This window comes from Daphnia pulex, chromosome 12 (assembly GCF_021134715.1).
Source record: "Daphnia pulex isolate KAP4 chromosome 12, ASM2113471v1".
NCBI lineage: Eukaryota > Metazoa > Arthropoda > Branchiopoda > Diplostraca > Daphniidae > Daphnia > Daphnia pulex.
Genome location: NC_060028.1, coordinates 7,379,427 through 7,392,213, shown reverse-complemented (window position 1 = coordinate 7,392,213; position 12,787 = coordinate 7,379,427). Strand labels below are relative to the sequence as shown.

At 40.5% G+C, this 12,787-nt stretch overlaps 3 protein-coding genes across 9 annotated transcripts; 2 read left to right on the top strand and 1 right to left on the bottom strand.

Annotated features, from left to right (window-relative positions):
* The first annotated feature begins 15 nt into the window (after positions 1-15).
* Positions 16-1,737, top strand: LOC124208950 (ribokinase-like). The gene is made up of 8 exons (XM_046606824.1): positions 16-197; positions 282-406; positions 471-603; positions 680-776; positions 853-1,047; positions 1,113-1,204; positions 1,264-1,467; positions 1,524-1,737. The coding sequence occupies exons 2-8, from the start codon at positions 348-350 to the stop codon at positions 1,698-1,700; spliced, it is 957 nt and encodes a 318-aa protein (XP_046462780.1). The 5' UTR covers positions 16-197; positions 282-347; the 3' UTR covers positions 1,701-1,737.
* Positions 1,738-1,790: 53 nt separating this feature from the next.
* On the bottom strand, positions 1,791-8,038 carry LOC124208945 (protein kinase C-binding protein 1-like). Of its 7 annotated transcripts, none has more exons than XM_046606813.1 (18): positions 7,887-8,038; positions 7,696-7,818; positions 7,057-7,624; positions 6,818-6,964; positions 6,570-6,758; positions 6,372-6,501; positions 5,900-6,313; positions 5,708-5,836; positions 5,474-5,592; positions 5,228-5,407; positions 4,796-5,153; positions 4,562-4,723; positions 3,986-4,498; positions 3,210-3,926; positions 2,859-3,148; positions 2,617-2,788; positions 2,351-2,530; positions 1,791-2,294 (listed from the first exon to the last, which is right to left on the bottom strand). In XM_046606813.1, the coding sequence occupies exons 3-18, from the start codon at positions 7,581-7,583 to the stop codon at positions 2,145-2,147; spliced, it is 4,377 nt and encodes a 1,458-aa protein (XP_046462769.1). In that variant the 5' UTR covers positions 7,584-7,624; positions 7,696-7,818; positions 7,887-8,038; the 3' UTR covers positions 1,791-2,144. The 7 variants fall into 7 exon arrangements, with proteins under 7 accessions (XP_046462769.1, XP_046462773.1, XP_046462771.1 ...); XM_046606817.1 differs by having other exon boundaries at positions 2,355-2,530; XM_046606815.1 differs by having other exon boundaries at positions 4,802-5,153.
* A 24-nt stretch (positions 8,039-8,062) lies between these two features.
* LOC124208947 (myotubularin-related protein 9-like) lies at positions 8,063-10,690 on the top strand. Its single transcript, XM_046606819.1, has 10 exons — positions 8,063-8,292; positions 8,351-8,511; positions 8,577-8,745; positions 8,825-9,105; positions 9,168-9,317; positions 9,379-9,493; positions 9,560-9,788; positions 9,864-10,093; positions 10,167-10,336; positions 10,406-10,690. Exons 2-10 carry the CDS (start codon positions 8,365-8,367, stop codon positions 10,613-10,615), a joined length of 1,701 nt encoding a protein of 566 aa, XP_046462775.1. The 5' UTR covers positions 8,063-8,292; positions 8,351-8,364; the 3' UTR covers positions 10,616-10,690.
* Positions 10,691-12,787: the final 2,097 nt, after the last annotated feature.

Below are 12,787 nucleotides of genomic sequence, written 5' to 3'. Positions count from 1 at the left end.
ATGGTTTATTAGAACTGGCAACTTCGATGTGAACGACTGAACGCTCCCGAAACTGGCAAAAAGTAAATATTATGGCAGATAATAAGTTTGGAATTGTGTTGTGCGCTTGATTACTAGACTGCTTTGGTTTAATGATCGAGACACAATTTAAGCTGCCACTACTCTGGAGTCTGGATCGAAGAGCGATTTCAAATCAGGTAATTTTGACGTTCATGGATGCAAGGGTTTGACTTATCTGACTTTCTGATCAACGACATTGATATTATTCCTTTCGATATTAGCTCCGAGCACCAACTGATAATAACTAAAGACGATAACAAATTACGCTGCAAAAAGTGTCTTTAAAAATGGTTCTCCAAGAAGTACAGATTGTTGTTTTAGGTTCATTCATGACAGATGTTGTTAGGTATTTATTAAATTGTGTTTGATTTCAAGATAATCATGTTCAAATAATTTTTAATTATTCACAGCTATGTAAGTAATTTACCCAGAATTGGTGAGACACTTTGTGGCCATAAGCTTGCCATCTGTTGTGGTGGAAAGGGGGCCAACCAAGCTGTGACTGCTGCACGTCTTGGAGCTGCTACTGCAATTATTGGAAAGGTAGCCTAATAATTGAAGTAGATAATTTATCTTTTGATCTAAACAATGACTATTTCTTGGATCATTTGCAATTAAGTTAGGAAATGATTCATTCGGAAAATCGTATTTGGATGCTTTAAAAAAAGAAAACATCCTTACAGACTTCATTGGTCTTACATCTGAAGCCTTAACAGGTGTTTACCATATGAATATATTATATGTAGGTTACTTACTTTGTGCAGTATATTAATCAAATAAGTGGATTTAAAGGATTGGCTCAAATAATTGTCGAAGATAGCGGGCAGAACAGTATTGTCATCGTTCCTGGCGCTAATAATTATTTGACCACTGAAGATGTTAGGAATTCACGAGATACATTTACCAAAGCTAAAATCATGCTTTCTGTTCTCGAAATTCCGCGTGAAACTGTTCTTAGTGGATTGAAACTTGCGAATGAGCTTGGAGGTAAAAATATCTGAAACTTTAACATTTGAAAGCTTTTAAATAATAAATATGAATTATTGTTGTAGTTTTTACAATATTAAATGCCGCTCCTGCCGTTGAAGATCTAGAAAAAGATTTTTACACACTCTCCGACATCTTCTGTGTCAACGAAACAGAGGTATGATTAATTTTACAATTTTAATGTTAAAAAATTATCATTCATCGAGGGTCTTGCAGGCTGAGATGCTCATCAAACAGCCAGTGACAAATCATGATGAAGCACTATCCGCCGCCCACCTACTGATGGAAAAAGGTTGTAAGAAACATGTACTCATCACACTTGGAAAAAACGGCGCTTTATTGCTTTCAAGAGATGACAACAACAGCTTCCTTGAACCTGTATTCGTAAAAGCTCCTGAAGTCAAAGCTATTGATACCACGGTATTCTTTAATCAAACGAATGAATGAACTATGTCAATCAAACACATTTCTTTCAGGGTGCTGGAGACTGTTTTTTGGGAGCGCTTGCATACTTTCTGGCATATTATCCAGATTGGCCGTTGAGTAAAACGGTGACAAATTCGTGTCGCGTCGCCTCACTGAGCGTTCAAAGAGCCGGTACCCAAACAAGTTTTCCTTATAAAAATGAACTTGAAAACGATTTGTTTGTGTAAACTTAGCGTAACTGTAGATTACACTTAGCTATAAAAATTTCCAGTTTTAAGAATTTGATGCAGAATATTGAGAAATGGGCGGAATATGTATAAAAGCCAAAATAGCTTTATTCAGCAAAATCTGTGTTGAAAAAATTAGAAAGCAAAACGGCATATAGCATGATATCTCTTGAGTAACGATGTCATACGGTAGCAAATCATTTTTATAAAGCGGACACTGTTATACACGATGATTGTAGATTGTACATACATATTCAATGAGCATCCTGTGGACATCGTTTAAGAGGCTTCGTTCGGAGCTTCACAATTATTTAGAATTCAAACGAGTAGAGATTACCACATTTGCTGATGTATACAATATGGTAAAACTAGGCGTAGAATTTCTTAAAACATAAAATATAAATTCATACGATTGCCTGTTTTTAAGGTCCTTTTTTATTAGTGTCACTCGCTTCCTGGTTCTTGACACTCTTGGTTAACAGCTGGTAGCGATAGTGTGACTGCAGAAGTCAGGATAGGTTGTGTCAATTCAATTGGAGGAGCCACTGGATTAGTGACCAATAGGGCAATCGGTGCAGCAATGGTTTGGATCATCTGTTGAATAATGCAGAATAACAATAAAAGTTTTAGAAATTTTAACGGAAATATACCGACTGGGCTCCAGTGATGGGATGAACACGTAGTGCCACTGTGTTACTCGGAGACGGAGTTAACGACATATCCGAGGAAGTCAAAACGGTATAGCCCATATCGGTAGGAGAAGAAACGGGCTGGATTGTCTTGACTATAGAAGTGACCTTTTTACTTTGGCTTGGAGACCCGTTGACAATCTTAATAATAATGCAACAAACGTTTGGCTCAGTTAACCAAATTTATTCAGATTTTTTTTTTCTATTTAAGTACAAAATTAAGGTACCGGTATTGACTTCTGTGGAGTGGTTGTTTTGGCCGATTCTATTGGACTACTGCACTCTTCTGCTTCTGTGGCTTCAGTTTCCGTATTCTGATTAGCGTTGGCACAAGTATTCATGTGTTTAGGCCAGTGAGCTTGCTGACATGGATAGTCGCAGTAGGCTGTATTCCAGCAACTAAAACATTTGATGGGGATAAAGTAAATTTTTATTTTTTTTTTAGATTAAATTTATTATTTATTCTTACCAATAAAAAATGGCTTCTTGACTGCAATGAGCGCACCACTGTTTCTTCTTGATTTCATCGATCGCCTTCTGTTTGTCAGTCTCCAGTTGCCGACGAAGTTCCGCCAAAGCTCGCTGTTTTTCCGATTCCGCAGAAGTTTGCTGAGTTTCCAGGGTTTTCTTCATTTCCAAAATTTCTTGCTGGTGTGACGAGCGACATCGTTCTAAGTCCATTTGTAATTGAACAATTGTGGCTTCCAAATTCCCAGCAGAACTCATTTCTTGCATCAATGTCTCCAAGGTGTTGCGGACCTACACAAGTTGAATTAAATCGCTTAAAACATATTTCAAATATGATTAAAAAGAATTATACCATATCTGAAATTTGCTGTGTCCTGGAGGCCAACTGGGCGGTAAGCGGTCCACATTCAGCTTTGTTTTGCACCTGAGCTGAAGACGAAGTGGAATTCGCACCTGTTGCTGCAAACGTGGGCGCAGAGCGATTAAAGGTGAGCAAAAGTCCGCCAGTCCCAAATCCCGATTCCGGACCAACAGTATGCATCGTGTTCAGAGTAAGAGTACTACTGCCGGTACTATTGGCTGTCGTCGCTGATGTTGAATTCGGTTGTTTCATGGCAGCAGTAATCGCACTGATGGAGGCTGTATCAGAAGAACCTGGCTGAAGAATGATGCTAGGTTGGGCTGCAGGCATCTGCGTCACAGGTCGGACGGTAATTGAAGGAATGCGAGTTGAAGTCGATTGCTGAGTTGTTGGTCGGGCGATCTCCATACCCAAGTGACGACTGGGAATCGACACCATAGGAGGGACGGGATGTTTCTGAGAGGATTTTTGCGATGAAGATTGTCCTGAATGGCCAAATTGGCGTGCTTTTGCCGGAAAGGACTTGCGCGCTTTAGCGGGTTGAGTCGGTAGTCTAGCTTTTTGAAGAGCGGCTGGATCCACTTCGATCACCATAGGTTGGTCTACAGCCTCGTTCTCCTTAGATCTAGCACCACCTGCTGGTGTTGATCCCACTTTTCTTTTAGGCACAACTGTGATGGACACATTCTCTCCAAGAGCATTCAGGGCCTAACAAGAAATAATTTTGAAAAATATTGTTTATACACCAAAGGAAACAAATTTAATACCTGAAGGTCGCTGGAACTAATAGAACTAGCACTCGAAACATCATTGACGTGTTTGCTCACTGCTTTCTTCTCATCGTTATTAATCAGAGTTATTGTGATCGTGGGATCCAGGTACATTGCCGGGTCGAGATCTTCATCCTCGTCATCACCAACCAGACGACGATTCGCCTTAGCATTCATTTTCGAGGCAGAAATAATTTTCCCACCCGAAGGTCGATTTGGAGTAGTCTTAGGTGTGGATCTGGCCAGGAGCTTTTGAGTCGATGGTTTAGAACCCGATGGTTTGGAAGAGGTAGGTTTGCCGACAGACTTTGGAGTAGATTTCGTTGATGCTTCAGGTTTGGGTTTCACAACCACTGTAGGCTTGTAGTTTCCGACAACGTTATCGATGGCTAGGGAAATTGAACAAGCCTTGGATCCCGTCACGGAACAGGAATCATCTTCGTCTTCAGGATCTGCAGGTTCCGTTTTCACAGCAGGGATCTCTTTCGATGTCGAGGATCTTCGTGATGGCTGAAAGCGAAAGATTTCAATCAGTTTTACAGTAACGTTGTTTTTTTAACAATTAAAAACTACCGAAGCTAGTTGAGGTTTGGTTAATCTGATGATTTCACAAGCAGCTTCATTGATACTGCTATCGTTCGTAGGCGCACCTGCATTTTTGGTGAGCACATCTTCAACTGTTTCGCCGCAATTCGTTTTAGTGTTGGCAACACGTCCAGTTTTGCTATTTTTAACCTGAAATTTAAAAAAAATACATCCAACTATTAAAAATAAAACAAAAAGATATTTCTTTTAAAACAAAAATACCTGTACTTTTACGGCAGCAGTCGATGTCGTATTGGGCGTTGGTTGTTTAGAGACTGAAACAGGAGCCATATTCTGACTCGGGGTCGGTGATGCGGATGTTGAAGTGGGAGTAGCTGTTCTTGGCGTGGCAGCTTCGGCGGCAGTTCGAGGTGCAAGTTGTAACATGGCCAAGAAGTTTCGACCTTCAGAACGATTTTCTTCTGTACGATCACCTTCAGGCAGGTTGGCTTGAGGAATCAGGTCGTTATCGGCAGCATCTCCTGCATCTGAATCAGAATTCATCGATTCCGCTTCACCAGACTCCCCAACTCGGTCAGACTTGCATAGTGAGCTTTGTGAGTGTTCTGATACTTTATAACTACCGACCCAAAACGAAATCAAAAACAAATAAATGACATGATATGAAGTTGATGAATAATTCACGTCAATTACCCAGGAATAAGTTGTTGTAATTGCTCGTCCTCCTTATTTGGGTTGTAAGCCGTACGTGGCGAGGGGTAAGCGAAAGAACCGTAGCGCTCAACAAGCTTTTTGATGTGTTGGTCAACTTCTTCAACTGAAGCAATCAAATTTGCTTTGCGCTGATTTTTTAACTGCATAGGCATTTCGCGGCTGCAAACAAACAAACATTGACATTAATTTTTTTTTGCAAAAAGATAAACCTTGTTCTTGTTTTACCTGTACAAAAAACAATCTTTGGCGGGCACCCAAGCTCGATCGTGTGCACCGAAAAAGCGCACGTCCACATTGCCTTCTTTATTTGCTTTCATCGCTTTAGCCGGCCAATGAGGAAACCCCTGGGGAAAACAACAAATCATTAAATAATTTTTGTTTTGCTCATTGGACGTGCCTATCAAGCCACTTAAAACACTTAAAACTAGATTTGTGAGAATGACTTGAGATGAAATTTACTTTGAGTTTGGCCCAGAGCAGTAAATGAGGCCTTTGACACGGTTCCAGGAACCAGGTTTCTCGTTTGGTGTGAGCATGCACATAGCAATCGGCACAAGTATCAATCTCAGCCATTTCATGTTTACACACCTGCAATTGGGAAATTTGATTTGGTTAAGATTTTGAAATAAATCATATTAAACCTTAAAATACCTTCATCAACGTTCTTGCCGTGCTAGTCAATTTTGAGTGAGACGAATTAAAGATTATGCAATTGTGCAAGATCCAGCGGAAATCAGCCAGGAAAGCTCTAGTGGAAGTGTAAGATCTTTGAACAATCTTCTCCTCCAGCTGGCTGATATCCACCGGACTAACAATATACTCGGTGTAGTGCGGGAATTCTTCCGTGTCAACAGGTTTAAAGAAAGGTTGCGCGTCAGCCACCGACTTGATTCGCTCCATAGCGAAGTTGAGCATTTCAGTTAACTGGTCCATCTCGAGATGGTTATGTTTTTCGGCATTGCGAACAGAGCAACATTCCGTACATGTCCAATCAGTCGGAATTGGGGACTGAAGTTGAACGCATCGTTGATGAAACACACGCGGGCACTGTCTGCATTCCAATACCTAATCAGAAACTTCATTTTAATCCATCACAGAAACGTTGGGACTTTTTTCTCATTACCTGGCCATCCATATGACACACCCAGCAAAAAGTGTCATGGCGCGTAAATGTCTTGCTTTGCAATTCCATGAAATGGCTACCAACTTTGGTCGATGGGGTACTTGCTGTTGATGGAGTGCTTGTTATTGATCTAAAGTTTGCAAAAGTGCTACAGTTAGTTACAAATGCTTCGTAACGCCAGCTTCATTTTTTAGTTACTTTTTGTTTCTTTTCTCTTGAATTGGAGAACTATGAGGAGAATGCACGGCATCTGTCCCTCCTGTATCCTCCCATTTGCGCTTTGTGGCTTGTGTTTCCACTTTAACCTGTTCAACTTCGCTAGTTGCACTTCGAACATACGAGTCCATAGAGCTTTTGACAGCAATTTGGTATTTATGCATGAAAGACCTGTAAGAGAAATGGATCTCCAATATATGGCTTTAAAAAACAAGTTCAGATTTCCTTACTTTTGCTTTGCGATTATGTCAGGATTGATCTGTGATCGCGTGGTACGTCCTGCGGAAAGTGACACGTCGTTTGGAGATGGGCTGATGGGTAATTTAGTCCTGCTGGATCTTCTTAGAGCTGCTGATGGAGTTCCTTGCAGTTTAATGCTAGATGCAAAATTTAAAAAGAATTTTTTGAAATTGTTGCCATGTGGAACCCTTGAGAAGGAATAATGTATAGACTTAATTTTTGTATTTACTTTTGGTTTTGGTCTCCTTTGTCAGTAAGACTCTGTAAATCATCTTCTAACTGTTCATTTTCAACTACACCTGAGAGACTGTCCACATTCTTGCCTTCCTGCTTCATTATTGAACCATGGCTAAGAATGAGTCCTGGAGGTGCTTCCTCATCTGATGTTTCTCCAGTAGTACCATCATCCTTTGTAGCTGTTTGAATCCCAGCACCATCTGAGTCTAAAAGTTCTGGCATTTCTTCATCCTCTTCATCCACATCTTCATCTACGTCTTCATCTTCATCCTCCTCAGAATCTTCAGCTATAAAAAGACTTTGTACTTCATCATCATCAATCTGGCTCTGTTCATCACCATTTAGTTGGGGAGTGCCATCCCTAGGTGAAAGAGTGTCGAAGTTTTCACATGCAGTGGCCACATTATCTGCAGGCTCACTGTTTTCACTGTTCAGTTTTCTGGACATTAAACCAACATCCTCCATGACTCTATCACTGGAAGGTTCATTGATGACATCAGCAGTCGCAGCGTTATCCATTCCGGGCAGGCAGCACAGTTTTTCCCTTGTCCCCTTGATATCTGCAATTAGTGATTCCAAATAAATATGTTATTGCGAAACGGAAAATGAACGTAGAATTTAGCAAGCATACCACTGAGGACTGACCTTCCTGTGCTTCGTAGAAACACCGCTAGAGCAGGCGGAATCCGGAGAGGATTTTTCAATCAAACAAGCTCCGCCCACAGGCTATCTATATTTCGGTCCAGTGATGATGCTACAAACAAGAAGAATGTTACAAATTAAAAAGCATCATCAATAATGGTGTCGTGAAAACAAACCCACTCTATAAAAAGGTGTCACGAATCTTGAACCACTTCAGAAGCATGCGATATATTTCAGCTCAGGGTTTCGCCAGAATTATTTTACACACACACACACACACACAGTCACACACACAAGACACACCGGCGGTGTATATAGCAAACAACGTTGTCAATTGGGGATATGAAAAATATTTTTTTTTTCTGCTTTTCACGACACCAATGTTTACGTTTTTACGCTCACTTGGTATGAAGTGAAACGATAATTCACTGTCAGGATGAAAATAATTTCCAAAATACTGTAAATTTTAAGCGAATGCTGTATTTTTAACCTCATTTAGTCTTTATCGATCAATTGCGCGCGCAACTCGTTTCTGAAATCGTCCAGCTGGAGATTGTGACAGGTGAAGAAATCCTTACAATACAAGGTTTGTGGAAAATTATTAGGTTTCATTAAACCGATTTATGGATTGTCTCTTTCTGAAGGCTGAGCTGTGAAAATGGAGTTTGCACATCTCATCAAGTCACCAAGGGTAGAAAAGGTTTTGGTCCACCGCCCACTTCACAAATCTGTTGAAGGGGTGCTATGTATAACTGGGCACCACCTCATTTTCTCTGCTGGAGGAGAAAATCCTGATGAATTTTGGGTATACCAATTTTATTAAGTTTTTTGTAAATTACCTTCACATTGTTTTTTTTTTCATTTTTACAGCTGATTCATAGAATCATAGATTTAGTGGAAAGAAAACCCAACACACCTCCAGCTGCAGGAGGCACTCTTACACTCAAGTGCAAAGATTTTTCTGTTATCAGTTTTGATTTCAATAATACAGAAGAACTGATGAATGTTTCAGCTTCATTGGAGTGCTTATCATCCATAGGTATTTATTACAGATCGGTGCTTATAAGCCTACATCTTCTAAAACCACCTGCTAATAGATCATAATTTTTTTACCACAGAGAATCAGTCTCTTTATTATCCTTTCTTCTATCAGCCAGTTTACACTGCAATAGAAGATGGTTGGACAGCATTTAGGCCAGAAACTGAATTTTCCAAACTAGTCATGCAACAACAGGAAGACTGGAGGATTTCTTATGTCAATAAGGATTATTCAATCTGCTCGTCTTATCCATCTGCTGTTGTAGTTCCCAAGTCGGTCGATGATGACGTCTTAATAGCTGCTGCATCGTTTCGAGTTGGAGGGAGATTTCCAGTTCTCTCATACAGGCATGAAGGAGGAGTAAGTTGCCATTTAATCATAAATATGCTGCAATATTTTTATTTCTTTTTCTTTTTATTCAGGCTGTGATGATGAGAAGTAGTCAGCCTCATTCGGGACCAAATGTTAAGCGTTGTCGTGAGGATGAAAAACTTCTTAACAGTGTGTTGAAACCAGGGATGCGGGGTTACATTATTGATACCCGCCACCAGAGCACAACACCGACCCCCAAAGTATAATATCATTCTTTCAATCTAAAAATCTTGTCTAAATATCTAAAATTTCGTTCCAAAGTCTAAAGGTTCAGGTGGTTTTGAGACCGAATCTCACTACCCTCAATGGCGTCGCATTCATAAACCCATTGAAAGACTGCAGTCTTTACTTGAATCGCTATCCAAACTAGTTGAAGGTAAAAAGCAATATTGTTTGGCCCCCTAAAAGTGACATTTTGACATATTTATTAACCCCTTTTCAGCCTGCCTTGACAATGGCAGTTCTATGGATAAATGGCTGTCCCGCTTAGAATCTTCCCAATGGCTTTCGTACGTAAAAGAAACTATGAATTGTGCCTGTTTAGTTTCTCAGTGCATTGATCAAGAAACTGCTGCTGTTCTACTTCATGGAGGAGAAGGTCTTGATTCTACATTGGCCGTTTCTGCCCTCGCCCAGGTCATTCTTAGCCCTGACTCTCGCACAGTTCACGGGTAAGGTTTAATCCCCTTTGCAAATATCGAAAGGCTTCTATAGTTCTCCTGTGGTTATTTTTCTTTTTCTTCAAGTTTTGAGGCTTTGATCGAGCGTGAATGGATTCAAGCAGGTTATCCCTTTGTTCAACGCCATCACCGCTCGGCTCTGAGTAACACAGTCTCACGGAGCAAAGAAAATGCGCCGACTTTTTTACTATTTATTGATTGCACTTGGCAAATCATGCAGCAATTCCCATGCAGTTTTGAGTTTAATGAAGGATTTCTCCTTCAGTTGGCTCGTCATTCCTATTGGTCTCAATTCGGTAAAAAAGTAATTTAGCCTGGCATAAAACAACACGAAAACTAATGAATTGGATCATTAATCGTTGGGAATAGGTACTTTTCTGGGAAATAACGAATTAGATCGCTATCAAATGCAACTGTCGTCCAAGACTGTTAGTTTATGGTCACATTTAAATCGACCAGAAGTGCTTCGATCTTTCCTTAACCCGCTCTACGAGCCCAACAATCGCGTTATCTGGCCTTCAGTTGCTCCTATGAGCGTGGTATGCATAAATTTTCGTCAATTTAAATTCTTGTTTCTAATTCTAATCTTCTCTGATTCAATTTAAAAGAACTTGTGGCCAGCAATGTACCTCGCTTACGTGGTGGAACCCAGCATCTACGACAATGCCTGGCGTGACATTGCAGCAATTTGTGAGCAGGACAAAGAGCTGCGCTCTAAAGCTCAGCGTCTCCGCCGCCAACTGATAGATTTGGAACGTGATGCCATCGCGAAGGGACTACTTGATAGTCCTAGCAGCATTGGAACAGTCTTTGATTGAGTTTTCATTATATTTTCTCTGCTTGTTTATTATTTTTTCTTCCGTTGAGCAAAACAAAAAGAATTTGAAACTTTAGATGTGACGTTTCAATCTTTTGATATTAAGTCAGCAGTGTAAAGGACTGTCGTGGTTGTAATCTAACCATCTTTCTTCTTCAATCATCATCCATTTCACGGATGCACGAATTCTACTCATTTTTTTCTTCGAAAAAGCCTAAAAGAAAAATACCGACGCGGTGGTTTTTTAAGTGGGGTGAGCAATTCGTGTCATCCCTTCCAGAGTTGCACGACATGTTGTATAAAGTAAAGGAACGTGGTTGACCTTTCCGTATAATCGTGATGGAGTATTCCTCCACTTTGAAAAACCTGTTTTTATTTTTTTGTTATTATTATCTATTCGAGAAAATCTTATATTTAGGCCGTCAAGCAAGAATCTATGAGAACAAAGGAACTTGTGTCCCCTGTAGTTTCCTCAGGTATGTATCCGGCTTGGGCGTCATCATCCCCCCTCCCCTTGCTCCACAAAAGAGAACAATCTTTTGAGGAACTCCCCTCAGGCTTTTTTTCATTTCTTTTCATGGCCTTCTCTATAGAAAATTATATACATCCCTTTAGGCCTTTTTGTAGGGGGGAATTGAAGAAAAGGCCCATGCTTTCTAAAAGGGAAAACACCAACCCCTTGCCCATTTTTTGAAGTTGAAAAACGGTTTTTCTTTAAGGAACGAACAAAGAGCTTAGAGGGGGAGAACAGGTAGATCTTCGTGATAGAATATTGAAATTAGCTTTTAAAAAAGTAGAGGGGGGAGAAATAACAGGTGGCCATGATAGAAAAAAAGCTTGGGTAGAAACACGAAATATTTTCCTAAGACAGTAAGCAGATGGAGCAGCAGCGTCTTGTGTATACATGTATTAAAAAATGGTAAGCTTTCTCAAGGACAGCGCCTTGAGGAAGACGCCGTTCCTACTTCTCCCTTCTCCCGCTTCTTTCTGGCCTTCGAAACTTGTGCGCGCACGCCTCTCTTTGTGCAACAAAAACTCGACTCTCTCTCTCTTTTTTGTGTGTCTGTTTCAAACAAGTTCTCCTTGTATTTTTCCAACCAGTTACAATAAAAAAAGAATACTAATTTAGCTAGACAAGTACAGAAAATGAAAAGCGGACGAATTACCAACTGTGTCACTGGATGAGTGTGGATCTAGTCATGAAATTATCAACCAACAATTTTCAGTTCGGTCGCCAAATCAAGTTAACATGGACCAGACACACAATCACCCGGCAACAAGTGGTGGCGAGACTTGAAGAGATTTTCACAGCTGCATGAAGAGTTGTTGGCAGCATGTTGCTTCTTGCTGCTCGGACTGAGCGTCACTAAGAAAAAGTGGGCCACGAAAACCGATGGGCGCCAAAGAGAAAGAAAGAAAATGAAGAGAAAATCTCCCTAGAAATTGGGGCCGTCTAGGGCCGACGATGACGACGAAGCAACTGTCGAACAAGCAGAGTTTTCTACTACTTCTTCTTCTTCCTCGTTCCCAACCCCTACTTTTTCTTCTTCTCCTCCCTTTCGAAAAAATGGGCTTTTTAGCTGCTGCTGGTAAAGAAAGAAAGAAAAAAAGGCCTCGAAAGCTATCAATGTGGCGCTGGCTTCAACCCGCCTTTCCTTGTTGGCCATTGGTCGAAATTTCGAAATGGCGGCCTTTTTTCCTTCAGGCGATATATTTTACCCGTGACGCACGCTGTTAGCACAAGGAGGGGGAATGCTTGGCTATTCACAAGATCGCTGTTGCTTCAATAGACCCGACATCTTTGTGTCGAAAAAAAAAAGAAAATCAAAAGATTCTTTTTTCTCCCCTTCTCGAAAAGTTGTTCTCGAATATCTTTTCACCGCAATTTTTCGTAACTGAATTTTATTCGACACCGCTTATTCATCTGTAGAGAGAAAGCGCTTTGGCTGGGATATATAACTATAAAGAATTTGTTTCCGTTTGTACAAATATATATAACGATAATGATTGAAACAGCAGCCCGCATGTAGACTGCTAGTTGATGAATGCTCTCGCGATCGAGAAAAACCAAACCGACCGGAAAAAGGAAAAACATGTGGGTCAAGTTAAAACGACGAACGAAGAGTCCAATTCACCATAAACAGCCGTGCGGTGGTTGCGCATCAAAGGAATC